Source organism: Tauraco erythrolophus, chromosome 19 (genome assembly GCF_009769465.1).
Source record: "Tauraco erythrolophus isolate bTauEry1 chromosome 19, bTauEry1.pri, whole genome shotgun sequence".
NCBI classification, from domain to species: domain Eukaryota; kingdom Metazoa; phylum Chordata; class Aves; order Musophagiformes; family Musophagidae; genus Tauraco; species Tauraco erythrolophus.
The window spans coordinates 4323695-4345982 of NC_141483.1; the positions used below are offsets into that span (position 1 = coordinate 4323695).

The following is a 22288-nucleotide window of genomic DNA, read 5'->3' on the forward strand; positions in this document are numbered from 1 at the left end:
TAGAGTCCAACCTGGCTGGACAGTGCCTGAGCAACCTGCTCTGGTGGAACATGCTGTGAGCACAGGGCTTGGCCTAGCTGAAATCCAGAAGTGCCTTCCAGCCACGACTGTGCTGTGATCTGTGAATGCTTCTTCAAGAAGGACAGACAGTTTTTAACAGTACTGCTTTTTCCCTCAACATTGACTTGAAAGCTGTAGACTTTTCTCTAGGTTTATACAATAGGGTTTGGTTAAGAGGAATAAGACTATTTGTTTAGGTAATTGTCTCTAACCCATTCTAATTTCCTATTTCTTATTATGGTATAGTTCCATAGTTATATTTGTCCAATTTGTACGCAATTCATCTGGAAACAAACCAACCTAGTGTGACTAAAATAGCATGTCTGGGTTGAAACTTTTTTTTTAAGTGCATAAAATTGCATTTCTGACTACTTCTGATCAACAATACAACTAATGTCTGTGGTTTTAATTGTAACCCTTCCTTAATCTCAACCTTCAAAAAGTATTCTAGCCTTCAGAGCTCACCCCTGTCAAGTCCCACACATCCTGAAATCCACTCAGATGACCTCTGTCTGACATTCACTCTGCAACTCACGCATGTAAAACACCACACCCTATAGCTCATTCTGCGTTATCCTTAAACGTATGATGTAGCTAACCGAGGAGCAGGAAGAAGGCTAGAGTGTTAACCTGGCATAAGCATTATTTAACAGCCTTATGCTCGCAGAAACCCTGCTAGAAAAGGGTTTGCAGCTAGCCCAAACCTAGCCCGGTGCTAAAGGACCTCTCCTCCACATGTATCACCCACCCCAGTAAAGCACTTGGGCAGCACATCCTATAACCCAGCACGTGCCTTGAGCATCAGAGTGACTGAGGATGCTGCCCAGCTGCAGGGAGACAGATCTCTGGAATCGCAGACAAACCACCAGCTCAAACCCCACACGACGACGACTCCTATTACCTTTGTTTTTGAGCTCATGAAACATCCTGTGAGAAGTGTGAGACAGCGTGTTTACCTGATACAATGGACAGTACAAACTGTGACTGACCTAAAAAAAAAAATTGAATATTTATGCTTTCACGTCTCTTCCATTGAAATTTTTAGCACCTCGTAAGTTTAAACTAATCTCTCATAAATAATTTTTTGATCTTCTTGAAATGCACACATTTCAGCTGTCACTCAGAGACAGTTGCTTGACAGTTCAAAGATGTTATTACAGTCAGTTGTGGGAAAAAAATTATCTTTTACTGACACTGGTATTTTCAGGATGTTTGAAATGAGAAAAAAATTGATTCTTTAGTCTCCAAGTTGGCACAATCAATTTATCAGATCTCATGTTGTGGCAAAAATTATGAGTATTTTCTCTCTGATGTATTATTATTGCAGCGTATAAATAGTTTAGTGAAGAGTAGCTATCAAAATCCAATTCAGTGTTTCGCTGCAATTGAGAAACCGGCGTATTCTCAATAGGTGCACGTGAGCTCCTACCTTTTACTGCTCCCTCTCAGAAACAACTAAACTGAGAGGAGAAATCCATCTGCTCTTTGGAAAGGTGAATGAGTTTTGGCGCTTGCTGCTACGTAAGGTGGAAATAGAAATCATCAAAATGTCCTTAATAATGAAAGATCTCACCAGCTGTAATTAACAAGTTAATAAAAAAGGCTTCTATTTAACTGTAATTTTATTTCACGCATTTCTTTGCCATTCTTCAGAGAAACTTGCAATTTTTTTCTTCCTTCCTGTCTGCAATGATGGAGTGATTCCAATGCAACTGCTGAGCTGTTTGCCACCTATTTAGTAGTTTTTGAATGGCATAAACTTTTGTACACGCTTTAGTGCACAGAAGTTTCTGCGTTGCGTGGCTTAACTGCTGCTCCTGTTATCCCAAACACAGCTAAGCCGTTATAGGTGAAACTAATCCAGTGCCCTGAGACTGCCAAATCCTTAAGCATTGGCATAGGATACAAGTTTTCACTCTTTGATTATCACCAATTCAGTTCAAAATACATAGTTTTAAGATTTAAAGGAAATAAATAGAAACAAACGCAGCTGAATTAGGCTACTAGCAATCATCATTGAGATCTTGTAGACAAGAACTGAGATTTAGAAGCCTGGAAAACAGCAAATTTTTCTGTAGGGAGGAAGAAGACACTCTGGAATTAGTTGTCAAGATAGTAAACCAAGTTATTCCCACCTAAAAGATACAGGAGAAGGCGTGAGAGAGAAACAGAAGACAAAACTTTTGTATCTAAAATGAAATACTTCAGTGGAGTAGGCTCTGAATTTCACACAGCAGTCCCATCAGAATAATGTACAACGTAGATTAAGCTACTCCAGGGATATCCACCAACAGTACTTGCATTCTACTCGCTGTAGTTATACAGCTCACTCGCAAACAATATGCAGCAAGTGAGTTTCTACAGTGGATTATCCCAGGACTGGTGCTGCTCAATATTTACATTAATTATCTGCATGCAGGGATAGAGAACACGTTTTTTAATCTGTAGGTAATGGAAAGCAGAACAGATTTGCAAGTATTTTGGAAGGCCAAATCAGAGTTAAAACCCACCTTCACAATGCAGATAGTTGTTATGAATTAAGTGCAGTACCATTTCAGTAAAACCAACTGGAAAGTACTGCAGTTTTGTAGTGAACAGCCAACTGAGTAAATACAAGATGGGAAATAAACAGCCAAAGAGCAATTTTATAGCTTGGTTTCATACTGACCACAAACTGAACACGTCAACAATACTGCGCTGTTGAAAAACAGCAACACCCACACCTTGTGCTGGGATAGACAACAGGGTTACGTAGGGCTTGCAAAGTAATATTCTCCCTGAAGACCTGATCCAGCAGTGGACATCACAAGGCAAGTATCAATGGGAATGGAGCAAATCTAAGTTTAGAAAAGATGAAAATCTATAAGAAAAGACTTTGAAATCTAAACTTGTTTCATCCAGGGCTGAGAACACTGAAGTGACAATGCAGCTGCTGCAAAAATGAACTATTGTCAGTGCCTGTGGGAATAGGACAAGCAGCTATGGACTCAATAGCAGCAAGGGATTAATTTTTTTTAGATATGAAGTAAGCTCCGACAGTCTGAAAAGTTTAATAATCAAATAGATGGCATAGAGATGTTACGGAATGTCCCATACGCATTATAAAAACCACTTATATGGAAGTCAGTCAGGAATGGGTCAGTTGGAGCTCTGCCTATCTTAGGTAGGGGCTAAAATAGCTACTTTCCCAAGTCCCTTCCAACAGTATTCCACTGTCTGGCACCTACAGCAAATCTCTGTTTTCCAGGAGCCTACATCACAGGGTTGGGAGCTGACTTAACATCAAGAATGTTTTGACAGGTTCTTGTACTTTTGACCAAATAAAGCACAGCACTCCGAAATATCTACTCGAGATTGTATCTTGCCATTTCAGGCATTAGTACAGCAAAGAGGAAACGTTTTTCTGTTTGCTGCTACTGCTAGCAGTCAGCAAATTGGTTCTAGCAGAACGTGTTTCCCATGTGGTTACATGTTACGGTCTAAAATTTTATGACATGTGTACTGTATTTTCCTCCTTTATCATCAGGTACACCAGACAATCTTATGCTCTTGTTTCTCAGTACAACCACTTCTCTGTTTTTCATAAAATGGATAAGGCTCACTTAACTATTACTCTACACGGAATGTAAAACTCATTTTTCCTTCTAAAAAATTGTATTCTGCAACAAGATTTGTCACTATTTCCGTCAGGTGGTATAAAAGGAATTAATTTTAAGAGAGAGGTATACCTGACCATGTGAAATAAAATACTGCTTTCTTGGAGCAGTACGACTCATTGACCAAAAAAAAAAAATCTGTATGTTGGAAGTGCCAAGCATCTTGTGAAGCCCTTGAAGACATAAAAATAGAGGACTTTCACTAGTTTAATAACTAAAAAGCTGTCTGTAGTCAAAAATACTTTGGAAATTAATAGGAGTAATTACTTAGAAATTTCATTAAATGTCAGTTCTGGCTGGTTTTAAACCCTAGTTTGCCTCAGTTTTGCAAAATGTTTTATAGATAACAGCGCTACCCACTCTACAGGCTGTACAACCTAGAAAAAAATGGTCCAAAAAGTAAATCACAGTGTAAGTTTTCTTGACAAATGAATTTATAAAAGAACAGTTTGCACCAGAAGGATCAAAGTCAGAAACCTTTATTAAATCTTCCTTCTTTAAACAGACTGCATTTAATCCCCCTTTCGCATTTGTGATTTCTAAGGCTGGTTTAAATACTTTGTTTTACAGGGATTTTCAGTCTCCGGAACCGTCACAAGCAGCAAGTTAGCAGTACACAAAAACAATACGCTTTAACTTCCACTGAGTTCTATTCCTGCTTCACAGGGCCTGTGGAAAAGGCCAACAGTACTTGGCAGTAGTGAGGTTTTTGCACAGATCCGGGAAGGAAATAGGTGTCACCAGAGCTTAAGCCTGATGTGCTCTAGCCACATCTCACAATTGGCCACAATTTACCAGTATTGATTAGTATAGCTGTTCCTTGCGCATTATCTGTTTCAAAAAGGGGACCAAATTGTCAATTTTCAGCTAATGTGGGTCTAATTAAGGCTATTCTGGTATATTTGATACTAAAATACTCTCTGGGAGTCCTTTTCATGAAATCCCATCAGAATTAACATTTTCAAAATGAAAACATTTAAAATAGGCGTTTGATTTGAAATGCTGATGCAGCGGTGGGTTCAGTGTTTTCTGGTCTTCTGGAGCTTTATTATCACGTCAGGATCGTGTCATCTATCTGTTCATCAGAGTCGGCCTGGCCAGCCAGCTTCTTCAGAGATCTCCGGCAGCTTTCGTTGAGAAGCTCCAAGCTGGCAGCGTCTAGAATCTTGGAAACTGACTGTGGAAGGAAGACACCACCAATTAATTACCCATTCCTTATGACATCTACCATTTCCAGGAAGAATAAGCTAAGTGCCTTACAAGCTGTATTTATCCGCAGTCTTTCAAACATACCAAAATCCTTCATCTGGTTCAATGATTCCAGCCATGGGAACTACCCAAAGAGCAGCTGAGACTTAGAGAAGAGGTGTGGAAATGGATGTATGAAGTAGTCCATCCTAAAACACACTCTAGCACCACTAATGTCGCAGTAGGGTTGTACAAGCGACACAAGCAGTACAGTAGCAGCCCTAGCTGAGGTAACCACAGCACAGCAAGGGCTTACGGCATTCTGAAAGCAAGGCTCCATGGTGAATACCCTGATTTTATTAATTCTGCACTGCAAAGTTGTGCAGGACCAGGTAACTTGCGTGTTCCTTCAAGGCTTAGCATGAGAATACTGATGAAGGTTTAAAGGCAAATAGGAATGTCCCACTCCACCTTTCCCAAGAGACTGCCAGCACATTCTGAGGCTGAAGGCACAACACCTAACCGTAGGCAGGGCAAGGTGACACAGCCTCCTACCAATGACTGCATTTTCATCTGTCTCGTACCTCAAGCACTTCTTCACCCGCTCTCATCTTCAGGAGATTGACAATAGCTTGGTCGCTGTAGGCTCTTACGCTGGTGTTTTTGTCCTTTGTGTTGTCGAGAAGTGCTTTGAGAATTGGTTTAATTGTCTGAGGATCCAGTGAGGGAAGATGGTTTTTATTTGCCCACCAGATCATCTTTTCCGCTACTAACTTTATGTCACTGGATGAGTTTTGGAGACACTGAACGAGACAAAGATGGACTTAAATTCAGATATACCAAGGACAGGTACTTAAAAATTAGGTTTATCTTTTTTTTCCTAATTTAAGTATTTTAAACTATAACAAGAAAAGCAAGCAGTTTTCAGCTCACATACACAGGAGATAAACTTGTTATCAACAAGTTTGAACAAACTGCGTAACAGTAAGAGAAGATCAAACCTTGAAAACGAGACACCTTTTCAAAAGAAAACTTCTAAAAACGTGGTTGATGACAGGGTCAACTGTCTCAGGAAATGACGACGACCACTAAGTGTGGCAAAAGCCGACATGTCAGCACCTCTGTAAAATACACTCAATCAGCAGCAACAGCAAGTCAGTCTCTGGTCGGAGTGAAAGGTGCATTTCAACAGTGGATTTCATTTTAAAATTTTTTTAAAAAGCAGAGCTTTGTGGTTTTTATTTAATCTCAACACATTTAAAACATGAAAGCTGACACCTGAATGTGAACTGTGTTATTAATACTGTGATAAAGGTATTGTGACAATTGTGATACTTATTGTATATTTTAATACAATACTACGATATGAATGTAGGATTTCAGACAAAAAGTCTGCCTTGAAGAATGGTGGCCTGCATCATGTCAGCTTGCATGTTTGAGAGTTTTTCAAGTCAATTGAAAAGAAATGTAAAACCTGAAAATGTAACACATTTTACTCACAATAAAGATGACAACAAAAGTAAGCAGCTCTCCTGCTCCAGCACTACCCCTCACTCTATTTTCCCCTGTCTTTCTAAGATGTTAAAAACATCCTGAGGTTCTAAAACAACAGACCAACCAAGAAAGAAAGGAATTTTGAGTTAGAATATTTACATAGATATGGACTGAAAGAAGTGTTAACTTCAATACTCTCTTATCTCAGTCTTTAGGAGCTACTCTCTTCCACAACAGTGGAAGTAAAAAAGTTCTGCAGCAAAACCAGGGAAGGTAAGAGTTGGTATTTGATGCATTTCTAACAAAGCCCTTTGACCTTTAGCGACCTAAAAAAGCACGACAACCCCCGCTACTTTTCTCTGCTTCTCTGCCAGCTGTTTGTTACTGGAAAGGGAAAAATGGATTTGTAAGAATCAAAACTGAAGGTTACCACAGAAAGATGAAAAGTCACATTTCCATATTTCAGCAGGGATAGCGGTATTGTACTCACAACTGCAAACCAGGCTGATAAAGTGAGTCTGTCTGCCCCTTTGCCACAAAAAAGACATACCTAGATTTTCAAGGATCAGGGGATTTATTGCTTCCCAAGATAAGCAACCGAGCTTTCAGTTTCCTGCTGGGTTACCACACAGAAATTTGACAGAGAAAACCACACATGAATTAGCTTAAAGAAAGGTTCAGATCACAGGAGAACGAGGCCAGGTAGTTCTCATAAAAAGCCTTACCTTAATAAAGAGGCTGGAAAGTTTTGGAGGCAGGTTCCCCCTCCTTCCATGTGGTATTTCATAAGAAAGCCCATCCCTCTGATGCCACTAACTGCAATGGGAATCTTCAACATAAAGACAAAAATTGGTGTTATTACAGCAGAGCTCAAACAGCCTTTATAACAGGCTCATGGTCTCGTGGTGGTGAGCTTCTGCAGAAGGGCTAAACAGATCTTTCAAAAACCCTAGTGTGCAAAGCAGGAAAACAGGGGTTAATATTCCTGGGTGATATGATGAAAAAATCATAATGTGACTATGAGCCACATGGAATAAGGTGGCAAGCCCCACAGAGCCCCCAGGTCCCCTACACGAATGACTCATTCAACCCTAGATTTAAAATCTTCCTCTTAAAACGAAATATCTGCACTTGTGAACCTGGACCATGAAAGAGAACTTCTAACAGGGCAACAGAAGTGTCATTTACTCCAAAGAAAGCTACTCTGCAGGTGAAGATTAGTTAATCTTTGTCTCTACAGAGATCAGAACTCAAAGAATCAGAACAGTTGTGTCATTTCACTAAAAACTGCATCGAGCCAAGGGAGAATCTTCAGAGGGCACTTGGGGATTTTTGTTCTGGTTGGCAGCAGAGAACCTGCCCACCTTAAAACTACTCCCAACAAGGGCGCGCAACAGAAGTTGCCCGCTCTCACGTAGTGCTTACCCTGTCAGCAGTGGCATTGCTGAGGATCATCTCCTGAACACTGTTGTAGTATTTGGGGGAACACAGCCTGCTTGGAGCAACATTGACAGCCACGGAGAGAGCCAGGCTCCGTCCGTGCCTCACCATCCAGTCAATGCCAGAGACATCTGCTGCAAAGGAAAGAAAAGAGCAATAGCAAGGCTCCTGCTATCCATTCCTCTTCATTTGAGAAAGCTTCTGTCAGTTTGTCCATTCAGTTCCACAAAATGAAACGATAAGCAGCATCTAAAGCAATACCTTGCTTCCTGCACTCCTCCCCAGAGCCACACAAACGGTGCTAAAACACACCACCTCTACCAGACAGGAACAGCTTCCGGGCAGACAGGGAAACCAGACACAAACAAGTGACTCTATTGTTCAACCCGGCCAGGCCCTCATCACTTAGTGCATGAAGGAGCTTGGCACTGGAATTACACAAGCTTTGACTCTCTAATTGTAAAATCATCTGTAATTTGAAACCAGCTAACAGATTTCCTTTTTCATCCTACAGAGGAGAGTAATCCCTTAGCATTCCCAACCACGATGAGTTCCTACAAAATTCACGTTTTTGTCTAACTTGGAGGCAAATCAGTTAATTCTCCAAAAGCATCTGAAGCCATCAGATGCGGTCTGCAATACGCATAAGCCAATCTCAGATCACAGTGTCACCTAAAAAGGTGGGATGGCCCTCCCGTCCACCCTGTCTGAACATCCTGTCACCTCCCATCCTCCCTGTGTCACCACTACCGATTACTCAGCCACGCTGGTACTTTCATCAACTCATCTGAAAACATCCAGAAAAAAAGTATGAGTAACCACAAATTACAACCACCACCCTGTGCTCAACTACGTACCAGAGTGTTCCAATGAGCTGCCACGAGAAAAGAAAAGTACAATCAAATCCAAAGTAGAGATTCAGGTTTACGATAAAGAGGAGGAACCTAAATAATTAGTCACAAAGTTTTCCTGAACCAAGGGCTAAGAAGGTATCATCCCCTGCTTTTAGAGTCAGTTCCAGTCACCACAAACAGCTTCACCTACCCAGTAAGTGCTGGTGGAGAACAGTACTGAGCTCCTCTTCTGACAGAAACGCGCACAGTTCTGCTAAGCAGCCAGCTGAGGCCATGCGGGTGGCATCCTAAAGGAAAGGACGGAGAGAGTGGCACTGGGTGAGCTCGATACACATCAGAGATAAGGAGCAAGAAGAGCAAGTGACAGAAGATGATATGAAATAAAAAGAGAAGGAGGACATAAATATTAGTAGGCAACCTTTCACTGCTACTACCTGTGGACTTCTGTCAGTTCACAAAGTTTCTTGTACATATCAGAACTTAAAGCCAAATCCACAGTCAAAAAAAGCCAGCAGAAAAGAACTGGGGATCTTGCATAAATTCTGATTTGTTAAATGGAAAATCATAAGGATGAAAGTGAGTGTTTTAAAATATGTGTTAAAAGTTTAGATTGACCATCTAGAAAGCAAGCATTACTCCTAGTCATTTCTAGACAAGCTTATCTCTGTGATAAGCAATACTCCTTTTAGTTTAAAACTTCCAGGCTTTTGTTGTTTTGGCTTGCTTATTTACCCATCACTACTCCTCTCCATCCTGAAACTTACTACCCGGTGGAAATTTTTCAATGTTTTCTGTTTCTAGCATGCCAACAGTTGCATGTCCGTGCTGCACAGGTTAAAACGGGAAGAAATTACTAGATGATTAATTTGAATCTCACGGATGATACTGTTGCTATCTGCCATATACAGAAGACCCTACAGTAAACTGGAGAGCCTCTTGTGCCTTGGGGAAAAATCCACCATTACCTGAAAACTTTCTCACACTAAATGATAAACTCCCCCCGAGAGCCGACAGACGCACGCGTGGGCAGAGTGAAGGCATTGCAGGTTTTCTCCAAGACAAAAAGCAAATCTGACTTCAGAGCTGCCTCAGACATGTTGGTGCAGAGCGCCGGGTCAAACCCACATACACGGTTGCTAAGGAAACATCAAACTTGGATTTCAGAGTTACCAGCGATTGGTGAGGGATGTGCAACTCCTGCACCTGACTCTCAGCTAACACACTACAAGGCTCCAACGAGATCCATTTTATGGACCGTATTCAGCTTAGTGAGTAGTGCCCAACCACACTCTTCTAAGTTTATTTCCACTCTACCATTAGCAATTTCCCCTGGAAGTTGTTTTAGAAAACAATTCTGTTGAAAATCCAGATATTAAATTTAAGACTGTCTACAGCAGAGATCCTTTGCAGCTGGCTGAAGCAGTACCTCGTCATGTCCCAGCATCCCCAGAAGCACCACACTGATATTCTTCCTAATGGCAGCATCGACTTTCGCACCAGCTCCTCGTGTTACGAACCGCAGAGCTTGCAGCATGGTGTCCCTAGAAATGAGCACAACGCACAGTCAGACACTGCCTCTCCCTCACTCTACAGTGGAAACGGAGCTCTGGATACCTGTAGCAGTTTCCTACACAGCAATTACACATGCCTTGTAGTTTAGGAGGCTGATACTTGCTCTGCACCACTGAAAACTCCATGCTAGACAATATTTCCAAGTTTGTGTACTTGCATCTGCTTCTTACAATGCAAATATTTTCTGATTATTCAAGCATTAAAAAATTCTCAAATCAGGAAGTTAATTTCTTAGGGGTTTGTGCACTTAGGATACAAGAACAGCTGCATTAGTTCAGGTCGGACCGATAATTGATAGAGTCTTGTATCTGAAAGTGGGCTGCAGGGGGTTGCTGGGAGGTGTGCAGGAGAGAGAACTGGGCAGATACCAAGCAACACTTCCCTCACACACTGTCACAGCTTAGCTTCTGACCCAGGAAGTCCCCATCACCCACATTCTTTGTTTTACAACCCTCGACGAACAGTTTACTGCATTTACTAATAAGTAAATCTTACTCTCAGAATTAAGAGGAGAGAAAAAAGAAATTCTACATAAACAGCTATAATAGTTTTGTTCATTCACCTTAGCCCTTTCTTTCATCCTTAGTAAGCAGGAAGGTCTGAGCTATCACCTTCAGCTTACCTGATGGCAGAGTCATCACTGGAACGAATTCCATTCAATAGCTCAGTAAAGAGAGGATCCACTTTCACATGGATGACAATGAGTTTACCGAGAGCATCAGCAGCTTTAAGGCGAACAGCGCGGTTCGAGTCTTGCAGAGCTTTGGTGAAGGTTGTTTGCAACTGGGGCAAAAACGGTTTCAGGGCAATCTCAACCTGTACCAGAGAGGAAAGAAGGGAAAATGGTGCAGTGAAGTCTGAAACAGTGGCTAGAAATCAAAGCCTGGAAACAGCGTGACCTTTTCTGAAGCAGTTAGTTACCACAAATAGCCCTTGTTCAGATCTAACACGCTGCTAAAATAAGAAAAACGTGAACCAATACCACAAAACTTACAAGGGTAACGCTTTCGAAAGACTTTACACTATTCATGAACATTCTTTTGTATAGAGAGCACTAAATAAAAGCTCAGCTCAGTTCGAAGATACACAAGATGATCATCTTTGGACTGCATGATTCACAAAAATGGTGGACATATGAAAGACTAATTGCATGGCAGTTTTTAATCACTTGAAAGTGGGATCATCATTTCTAAGCAGCCCAGTGATTCAAGCACTGGGGGCTTTTCTGGTAGGCCAGAGGCTGTTGGAAGAACACAATCCAGGTACAGTGCCATTCCTAAATATCAAATCCACAGCAGCAGGACATCCTCACTGTATTACATGAACAGCAACAGATATTTCTGCAGGTCAGCATGGAAAATGGTCACAAACCACAGTCAATTATTTGAATCTTACCTGGCTAAAAGAAGGCTTAATGTTTCAAGCAGAGCCACCTTGACATTCCAGCTGAACCGATCTCCCAAGATCCGAATAAGTCGGCCCAGTAATGCTCACCACAGATGGTTTAAGAGCTTCAGCAGAAGTCAGCTTAATAACTAGCCCCAAGGCCTTTGCTGCCTCCTCCTTCTGCTCTGGATTACCAGTTAAAACACCTTCCCGCAGCACCAGGAGTATGGAAGTCACTCCCTGTCACGGAAAATCAAATAAGAAAGCCTTAGAAGCTACGATGCAAAAAATACATATCTTTTTTTTTTTGCTCCTGTTATACACCAGATGCAGAAACTTGGAGAGATTCTCTCAATTTCCTGTTGACCTTCAGCTGCCTGCTTCACATTTACAGAGCTCCTTTTATTTGGTTTGATTTTCATGCATCTATGCCTTACTAAGCCAGTTGCTATGAGAAAAGTGGTGGCGGCTCGGGGAATTTTTAAACCAGAGAAATTTGGCACAGAAGTCCAGCATTACGCCCCCACAAAAAGCAGCCAGCGACCATGACTGACAGGCGTAACAGAAACCGTCACAGATCTTGTTACAAAAGGAGCCTTCCGTAGGGTAACTCAGGTAGCAGCAGTAACCTACAAAAAGTCTCTCCAACCATAACAGGTTTGGAATGCCCAAACAGCCACTGCTTCTAATAGCTGCAGAGTCATATCAACCAGTTCCCCCAAAAAGCGGGGTATTACGGCTCTGACGAATCCACACTCGTTCTGATCCTTTACCTTCTTAGGAATACAGAACCCCGGCACATGCTCGCCCTTGGCCTCATTCCCTACAATACGGATATCCTTGTGCAGGTCCTCAAATGAGAGCAAGCTGGTTCCCAGCATCTAATTTCTGCAGAGAGAGAAGTAATACAAAGATGAGCCAACACAGCAACTATTCTTTGTGAATCCTTCTCAGGTTGTGTCAGGAGAAGACACGTTTCCTGCCTCTTCCAAGACCCAGCTACTGGCTCACACAGTCAAGCTCATCTTACAACTCTCAACCTTTGCAGCATTTGCCAATGTAAATGCAGTTTACAATCAAACAGAAAACTCAATTTAGGCAGTATTTTACCAGCTATCCCCATTTTCTCCTTGCCAGGCATTACCACCTGTAACCTTTCTCAGCTGCCTCTCACCTTGGTGATGGAATTAAGCGCATCCCAGCTTTCATTCAACACTACAGGGTTGGTGTCATTAAACAGACGTATCAAGCCTGAAACCAAGCTCTTGAGATGACCAGTATAGTCTGCTTTTGTCTTGGAGCAGTAGATATTCAGACTGACAGCTGCTGCCTGTCTCATTCCCAGCTCAGGGCTGCGGGTAGCTTCTAGTAAATCTTCAGTTATAATTCTTTGTCCAGCATCATCTTCCACAGGACAGGATTACAGACTGGCAGTTTGCCATCTCCTACAAAGTCCAAAAGAACTTTATGTTAACTCTCAAACAGAACAAAGCCAGATTTAGCCCCTGGTTTCCCCATGTTATGCACAGCATTATGTCCTAGAGAAATGCTACGACATATCCCACTTGCTCATCAGTTCTCATTAAACAGCTGGCCACATCACCATTAAAGGCTTGATTCAGTCCTGCAGCAGAGATTGTTATACAACCCACTCTCAAAATCTAATGGTGACCAATCTCTGCAGAACTGATTGCTGCCCAGGTTGCTCTCCAGCTGCAGAAGGGCTAATTTCCAAAAATTAGAGTAGCTCAGCCTCCCCTGTCTTGCTCAGCCCCCAGAGACTGTGTCAGATAACATTTCTTTGATTAGACAGTTCAATGCTGTGCGTTCATAATACTAATTACCAGCATGTCTGTGGCTACCTGGGACATCTCCAGGCAGACATGGGGCTAGAAGCTGAGCTAATGGGCATCTACAGCAGCAGACCACCAGGACTCTGTCAATAACAACATCCCGAATTCACCACCTTATGCACATGTCTATCTGCCAATCACAACTCCAGGATGTTCTCTGGAGTCCAAATACCAGTGTTTTGGGAAGCAGTAAGGAGGAGTGCTGCATGCAAAACAGGAGACTTCCTCCCTTCAGCCCTTTAATCTCTCAGTCTTCTACACCAAGACTAAATATAAAGTTAACTAGACACTCTGGCAGTTCTCAAGAATAAGCAAACTGAGAATTGTATCTCGTTGTGGGCCAAAGAGACTTTTATATGGATACAACTAGATTTGGAAAGCATACGTTTTTTTGACTCACACTATGCCACCAGGCAAAAAGACTCATCCTCAAGACAGCTAATGGACTGAATTAAAACATGCAATCTGTGACTTAGAGAACACCGATTCTGTTGCCGGGAAGTAAACCGAAGCTCTATCTTCAGGCAACCTGTCACAACAACGAGCTGAGCCGTGCTACTTGCCAACTGCTCTTCACTGGTCCCCAGCTTCTCCTCAGCGCAGACATCATAGCAGGCAGGATGACACTCAAGTGCCGTGTCAGAGCGTCCCCTGCCACTGAAGAGAGGAAAGCTAGCACACGGGTGTTCACAGGGGGAGTAGTCAGCTAAAGAAAAAAAAAACAAAACAAACAACTGAGACAAGCAGAAATTATCTTCAGAAAGAATCTCAGTTCATCTAAAATATGAAAAATTTCTAAGTATAAATGCATCACAACCCAAATAACAATGCTTTGAACATAAAATCAGAAGAAAATTTCAAACTGTGCTCTTCCTTTTGGCATATTGGTCCAAAGAAAACTGGCAGGAAGCAGAGGAAAAAGCCCAGTTCTGAAGTTTAAAATTTGTTTCCAGTCGTACCTTTGGCACCAAATAAGGCAGCACCACACGGCTCTTGACAGCCATAACTTGTTTAAGGCCATCCACAGCAAAGTCAGATGTCTCTTCATTATCCTACAGGGAAAGAGCAAGTTACAAACCTGAGATATGCTTTGTGACACACCAAGCTAGAACCCACTTCAATAGACAATTTACCATGTGATCATAAACAACACACAAGTCCTTCTATCCATAAATGCTCTCATATTATATAGCAAAAAGCCAAATCAAGCTCTTCTGTCACATCAGAAAGATCTAGTGAATCAGGAATGGTGGCCAAACAACTTAAGCAGGTGACGATGGCAATTCCCTACCAGAGCCAGATGTAGCAATTCTTAGGCCTATGCTTTAGCCGCAAGACCTTCCCTACCGATGGCTAGGATGACTCCATGGAGAAGCCAAAATAGAGCTGCCATTCCCTGGAAGGTCTGCCACTACAATCCTGCTCCTCCTTTAAGCTAATTATTCAAAACCTGTCCCACAACATCATTAATCAAGTTGTTGGCTGATGTTGAGTAATGCTTACCAGCTGCTTCAGCAAAAATGGCAGGATATCTTCAAGAGCTTGATGTCCAATTGTTGAGTGCAACTGTTCAAATGTTTTAGCTGCAGCCTCTCGGACTTCTTCCAGAGGGTCACACAGGGCTTTTCTCACTGTAGGAACTAGGGACTCGGAGAAAAGCAGTACCTAAAGATGCAGAGATAAAATTACAGACTATCTAAAGCACAACAAGAACGCAGAATTTGCACAACTGAAAATAAATTGCTGTTTGCTTGAAATATGTTGGAAGAAAAGCAGGATTAATCAACATAAATACGCGCAGTGCTCTAAGGCTACCTAGTGGCTGATTTCTATTATTTTATCTCATAAAAGTCAGAACTGTGCAATGTTTTGAGTTTACGGACAGATACAAATGCTTGCATTTGCCTGAGCAGCAGCTCACGTGGTTGTAAGCCCTGAAGTCAGTCCATAAAACAAGCCCAGCACTAGCTGTATTCTGTCTCAACTGCACTACCTGTATCACAAAATAGATATCTAGGAAACTGGAGACTTCACCTCCCACATTTAACTTACCGCATCCCTGCTGGTGGACTTCATGATCTCACTCAGGCCAATGCAGACTCCTTGCCTCTCATCACTCTTGTCTGATCTCAGTCCATCTTCCAGAATAGGAATGATTTCTGGAAGGATCTTCTCTCCTAATTTTCGGACAAGGTCTCCTAAAGTCCGTGCTGCAACCTGTTCCCAAAAATGTATTAGTTAACTATTTTCATGTTTTATAAAATTTAAGAAGGTGAACTGTGAGGAAATACTAACTTTTGACCATAAACTACTGTTCCAGTATAGAGACAGTAGTAGGAATGGAAATACTACTATTATAAGTAAACATAGCAAAATGATTTTACTGTCACCACAGTTGCCTTCGGCAAAGAGAGAACTCAGATATAGTCATGCTCAGAACAGTTAAATTAACGACAGCTTTGGAGTGATTTCTAGAAAAGAATTATCCTGTCTTCTTCAGGAGTAGTTTATACAGTCACCTGCAGTAACAGGGAGGCATTACTCAGTTTCTCACCGTTCGCTTATCGGCACAAGTGCTGGCCAAGAATTTCAGCAGAAGCCCAAAGAGGGTTGGCAAAATTTCACGCAGTGTGCGAGGAGTGTTTGAGACTACGATCTTCCAGACGTGCAAGGAGGCTTGACGCACTACCAGCTGGGTGTCAGAGCGGCCCATGTACAGCCCTGCCAGCACCCTGTTCCTCCTCTCCACTCCGAGAGCATTAATAATAGCCTGAAAAGAAACAAAATCGCATTATCCACTCCTGAAACTTATAAAAAGAACAAAATACGTGATTATTCAATACGTCTTTCCAGCAGACTTTGCGTGCTGATTTAAAAATAAAAACAATAAATGCACAACAGACAAGAACAGCTTTACCTTGTTTGACTGGGCTGTTCCAAAGTTGTCATCCTCTGAGGCAGTTTCTGTGGTCATTTTTCCAGTGACTCCTGAGATATGGAACAGAAGATCTCCAAGGAGCTGAACTGAGCTAAACCTGGTAACAGGAGTAAGTCAGGTGTTACAAACGGAGTATTCAGGTGGTACCTGTCCAAACAGGACAGTACATCAAACACAGACATGAGCAAAACTCAAGGCAAAGAGCTCGGTCAGCACTGAAATGCTACACGGGCTGGTAGGTAAGATCAGTCTGCCTGCATGACAGAGAAACAGCATGCTAAGAGAAAGGGAAGGAATGAACTCCGAACTGGAAGGGGCTGAGAGAATTCCTGTATCAAAGCAATGAATCAGGGAATAACCTGGACTCTAAAAAGGAACAAGACATTGCCAGTATCTGTCTCACCCCAAAAAAATCTCACCTGAGGTAAGCTCACTCAGCTGACACAAGCTTTTTAGTACAAATAATTCCTGGAGCAACTGCTATTAGCTGTGAGTGCTCCACTGCACATCTCCATACACACAGTGCAATAACCTACTCAGCCTCTTGAAAAATGAAAAACAATACGTGAGGGCTAAATATTGCCACATCAACTGCCTTGGAAGTGCTTTCAGAGTCACTACCAGAATTAATAACCTAGTAGGAATGCTTGCAGGTACCAGGAAACCTGATCCACGGCTGCCAGGGCTTTGCAGACTCAGTGCTATAAGGTGTCATATTCAATCAACAAGTGAAAGAGGGAGATGTGCTTTTGCTTCCCAGAAGGTCTCTGCATTTGCTTAAGGAGCACGTAGAGTCTAAATCACACCAGTTTTTCAACCACGGAAGAGAAATGTCCGAGGGTAAGATGGTTGTCCCTTACCTTATCCTCCACAAGTCATCGAACAGGCCATCCTCAAGCTGTGGCAGGAGAAGCGCGATGGCAGTCTCGGCGTACATGCTTATGATCCTCTCTGGCCAGCGCGCAGGGCAGTGTCCCGCACGAACTCGTTCTCGTCTGCCAGTGCCTGAGCAGAGAGACAAAGTGTCTGGGAAAGAAGGGTTTTTTTCTGCACAACCATACAAGACCAACAGGAGGAAAACAAAATGATGTTTTCTGTCTCTCAGCCATGAACTACAGAGCTGTGAACACACAAAGGTGGATTCAAGAAATGACTAGTGACTACAAACAAAAGAGAGCAAGCAAATAACCTGGAAGAAGAAATAATTTACAATTTTAATTAATTAATTAATATATTTTTTAAATACTCTAGCACTGTGGGACAAGTCTTGCACATCCCACAATTACTGTGAATGATGTGTAAAATACTCTCTAGGCTTTTGTTTTAATCTTCTAATAAGTAAAACTCTTAAAGCGTCTGCTACATACCTTAAGGATACAAGGAAATAATGGGACCAACATAGGGAGTGAACTTGTCTCCCAAAGGTAATTGGCAGGTAGTTGAACATCATGATATAACCATCTCGTACATGTGGAGCAATATCCACTTTACTGGCAGTAGCTACAATCTCTGGCATAAGTTTCTCCAGTTTTTCTACCCCCAAACCAGCCATAACTTCAGCCAGACCGGGGGAAAAAAAGCAGGGAACAGAGCTGATATACACAAGTAACAAGCAACTAATTTGATCTAACAGGAAGAAAGTCTAAGCTCAGTATCGAGCCACAGCTGTCCTCACCTTGAGCAGCACCAGATCGATCCACTGAGCTCTGCTCATATGTCAGTGTCTCCATCAGCCACGGCAACAAATCCTCAAAGCATGATTCTCACCATGCCCTTCACCATGGCTCCCAGTGCCTTTGCAGACACTGTACGCACCTAACAGAGAAGAGAAACAGAGATTTGCAAAACGTTCAGGTCAAAGTTACTAAGACAGAGATGTGGCAGCCTTGATCTACAGAAGATCAAGACAAAGCCTAACTTAACGCACAGAAAGACAAATGGTATTTGTACAAAAAGCCTTACTTCAGGTTACAGGATCCAAGAGACCGCCTTCAGTCCAGGAGTCACACTGGGTAGGTAAGGAGCCAGATCCTGAAACAAAGAGTAAGAACTAGATTCAAAACAAGAAAGAAAGGTAAGTCACCTTCATGTAAAGGGCATTCGGCCCCTTATTATTAGCAATCATCCTTAACATCCCGAGAGTTTACTCAGTGCTTTCACATCCTGCAAATAAGCTCACTGAATCGGTCTGCAAGTCCAAGAAGCACCACCAGTTCCATACAGACCACTCAAAACCTTTCGATGCTCACTCACAGCCCAGCACTTTGTATCTACGGAAAATCCAACGCTCTTAACATTTACACAAGGTTTTAAAGGTAGAGATTATCAGCACCAAAATTAACACAGATCTTAGCCTACCGTCAAGTTCTACAAATTCTTTTCAAACAAACCCTGGATCCATTTGTAAGCAGCTGATCTGTGTTTCACAGGTACTGGTTTTGCTTGTTTGTTTGTCAAGGCATTTCTTACATGGTAAAAATGACAGACCTTTTGGGGTTGGCAGGGATAAATCTGGTAATAACCAGATGACCAAAGTACAGAGCTGACAGCCTTAAGCACCTGAGAATTTTCACTGTTTTTACAGCCGGTATCTGTTCATTTACATACATTTAATTAAGAAGCTGCATGGATTCTAACACTGTCCACCTTGACAGCAAAATCCCAAAATCAAATAAATTCTCTCTAGTGCTTGCTCCGTTATCTCCTACACAGTAAATACAGCACGCAGTTGGAGAGCTCTTCTAGCACCGTACCTTCTGATCCGTCAGGGAGTACATGTTCCCAATGATCTGGGCAGCCATTTTCCTGGTGTCTGTGGAACGATCTTGAAAAGCTCTCTGAACAATTGGCATGATCAGTGCTAAGGATGGAGCATCAATGAATGGACAAATTTGGTATCCAGTAAAGTCTGCAGACACTTCTGGGTCTTCCTGGAGGGATCAGTGAGAGCATCCAACAGAACTGGAGTGATTGCTGAACAATTTTAAAAAGGAGAGAAAAGACTTTGTTTGTACGTGAAACAAAAACGCATGTCAGGGTGAGCTGGTGTTGTCTCATGGGATGTTTTAGATCCTTCTAAAGCAACCAGCAGCACAGGAACACAGAAAATTCTCTTAACATTAGCTGACAAAACAGAAAGGCGCGTCCAATAAGCCTTGACGCAGACAGCTGCTGTTAAGTTTTCATGTTACACTTCTCTAGAAGTAGCTTAATTTCTGTAGAAGGCTGGATTTAATCCTAAACATAGTGAACATAGACCTTGCTATGATAAACCATGGTCATGTCAGGACCACTCTTCAGCACAAGAGATGCAGCCAGTTCTTACCCAGGATCTCGGGATTCCTGATGACAGACCCAATCTGCCTGAGAGCTTGCTGACCTGCGTTCTGCACCTTCACATGAGAATCTGTGAGCACTTCAGTAAGTTTTGGCACAATATTGGGTAAGCAGGAAGAGAGCTGTTTGGGAGCACAGTACGCCATAGCTCCCAGAAGTTCCACTGATCCTGTGCATGAAGTACACAAAAAGAAAGAAAGAAAAAAAAAAAGACAAAAGATAAAACAATACACAGCATTAAGAAGAGATATGAGAAGATGATCACATTTACCTCACTCAAATCTACAAGTGGTATGACCAGACAGAGAACACACAGAATGGCTGAAATGCATTAAGCCACTCTATACCACGTTAAGACACTAAAAACGACTCTTTTGTTGTACCAAGGAAAATAAGGGAGGGGAGAACTTTCAGCTTCTGGAGTACTTCTAGAGAAACGAGGGGTAAAAAGCATCCCTTGAATTTGCTGAGGGGAAAATGTTGCTCAAACCTGTCAGGAAAATCATTTATATCTCAAAAGCTGTTAAGTTCCACAGTCTCCTTATGAGACAATAAACTATCACAGTCATCTGTAGGGATGAAGGAATAAACAAAAGGAATGACGACGAAGGGAACTGCGAGTCACTCTCTACCACATCAGTCAGATATTTGTCCATACCAGCTTTGGTTCTCCAAGATTCCTCTTCTAGTGCTGCAAGAAGCGATGGCAAAACCAGCTTCACTCCATGAGTACTCAAATTGCTCATCACGGCTTTGGCACAGTCATCTGCAGCCTCCAAGGAGAAGAGAACATTTACAAGTTGTGTCACGACACATGTTTTGTCCTTCCTCAGAGACTCAATGGGAACAAAGCCTTCATGTATAACAGCGTCTAAGTACAACGACGCAGCTAGCCACATAGCTCCCAATTAACGGCCGATGAAATAAGATGCTTTCAGTTACTAAGAAGATCAAATTGTGTTAGTAGTATCTCAAGGGATCCACCTTCTCAATTTGTCCAGTTACAACAGCATTCGCATCCACGGCGTTTCCGTTTCTCTTAACACTCTGTTCTCTCCAGAAATTCAAAGCATCTTACCTCTCGCACGTACTGGTTCCCATCTCCAAAACAAAGCAGCAAGTGAGGTAGCACATGAACCACATAGGGCTCAAAGAGCTTTCCAAGCATGCTGCAAAGCATCTCGAAGGCAAACAGAGCCCCTAAAGGAACAAAAAAGACAGCCAGAGGAAAATACAACTTCATTTAAAGGGGATGGAAAGAGACGATACAATTTGCCAAATATCTGTAGAATTTCTCCCAAAGCTCTCAAATCTCACAGCTGAAAGTCTCTTGCCTTCTTGCTCTTGTGGCTAGCTAGTGCTGTGGTGCAGATTTCTACTCTCAGAAAGGACAAGAAGCCCAGTGGCATTAAAAACACATAACAGTCCTCCGTGTCCTAGTTTAAGTACGCCGAAATACGGACAGGAAGTGTCCAGCAGCAAAAGGAACACTAGGCTGTGAGAGCTCCTCTGGACGTACAGCCTCAGAGCAGGCAGGAGCCCTCCCAGCATCACCCACCTTTGAAAACGGGAGGGAGGGGCACAAGGATGTTGTCTAGGACCAGAAACCCTTCTTCCACCAAGAGTAATTCTAGGACACTAGACACAATCAATGGCCTCATGACACTCATTTCTTCCTCTGCAAACTTTACTAAAATAAACGTAGATAAACCAAGCACAGGGTTCAGGTATCATTTGATCTGACCACAATGGTAGTAGATAAAAGAGAAATCTAAAGTATTTGGAGGGAAAAGCTTTTGTCCCTTACCCTCACGTCGACGGAAGTTCTTCTTGTCCTGGATAGCATCAGTCAGTGTGGTCATCATCTCCTGCTGCTTGAGAGAGAGGATGCCAAGGCTTTGACCAGGCCTGCCAGCCCATAAGCTGCACCTTTGCGTTCAGCATACTTATCAGACTCTAAAAGTAGTTGCATTAGCTTCTGTATCATTCCTCCTGCATCCTCCTTAATGCAGGTACCAGAGGTGGGTAAACAGCTTGCCACTGACTCTTGAACCTGTAAAACAATCCACTGGCTATCAGATCACAAAATATTCATCACCAGTATAACTTTTCCCTAGACTGCACCCACAACGACAGCTTCCTGACTCTAGAGCCGTTCTTCATCTCTCTGACATCCCCGAAAGCATCACAGTGCTAACCTGCCTCTGCATGGAACCTGACAACTCCTCCAAGAAGGCACCTACCTGCTGAGATGGTGTGGACAAGGCTGCTATCAGTTTGCCAACAATTGGTTTCACTTTAGGGTCACTCTTGTCCAGATGTTTTGCCAGTGAACCCATCAGAATGACCACGCTTTGCCTGACAGCATCATAACTGGCGTCATTAGGAGCATTTTTCAGGAATTCTTCAAACACTGGCAAGAGAGAGTTAACATTGTCCTGAAAAACAAAACCACAGAACTTGCCACTAGAGTCCACTCCGAATGAGATTTGCTATGCTCAGTGGACTTGT

General features: G+C 42.4%; 1 protein-coding gene across 1 annotated transcript in view; it reads right to left on the reverse strand.

Annotated features, from left to right (window-relative positions):
* Positions 1 to 4179: 4179 nt before the first annotated feature.
* GCN1 (GCN1 activator of EIF2AK4) overlaps positions 4180 to 22288 on the reverse strand; it is a 45778-nt gene continuing 27669 nt past the window's right edge. Inside the window, 37 exon segments of the mRNA XM_086623819.1 lie at positions 4180 to 4893; positions 5489 to 5707; positions 7124 to 7158; positions 7161 to 7227; positions 7824 to 7972; positions 8883 to 8979; positions 10119 to 10233; positions 10887 to 11082; positions 11661 to 11739; positions 11741 to 11890; positions 12424 to 12504; positions 12506 to 12538; positions 12825 to 13061; positions 13063 to 13095; positions 14067 to 14098; positions 14101 to 14209; positions 14463 to 14555; positions 15007 to 15168; positions 15556 to 15720; positions 16058 to 16273; positions 16421 to 16538; positions 17302 to 17390; positions 17393 to 17446; positions 17809 to 17823; positions 17825 to 17860; positions 17862 to 18008; positions 18118 to 18204; positions 18206 to 18256; positions 18404 to 18472; positions 19195 to 19322; positions 19325 to 19414; positions 19767 to 19946; positions 20436 to 20550; positions 20856 to 20977; positions 21585 to 21674; positions 21677 to 21830; positions 22021 to 22215. Coding sequence (XP_086479945.1) covers positions 4768 to 4893; positions 5489 to 5707; positions 7124 to 7158; positions 7161 to 7227; positions 7824 to 7972; positions 8883 to 8979; positions 10119 to 10233; positions 10887 to 11082; positions 11661 to 11739; positions 11741 to 11890; positions 12424 to 12504; positions 12506 to 12538; positions 12825 to 13061; positions 13063 to 13095; positions 14067 to 14098; positions 14101 to 14209; positions 14463 to 14555; positions 15007 to 15168; positions 15556 to 15720; positions 16058 to 16273; positions 16421 to 16538; positions 17302 to 17390; positions 17393 to 17446; positions 17809 to 17823; positions 17825 to 17860; positions 17862 to 18008; positions 18118 to 18204; positions 18206 to 18256; positions 18404 to 18472; positions 19195 to 19322; positions 19325 to 19414; positions 19767 to 19946; positions 20436 to 20550; positions 20856 to 20977; positions 21585 to 21674; positions 21677 to 21830; positions 22021 to 22215 — 4134 coding nt within the window. The 3' untranslated portion in view covers positions 4180 to 4767.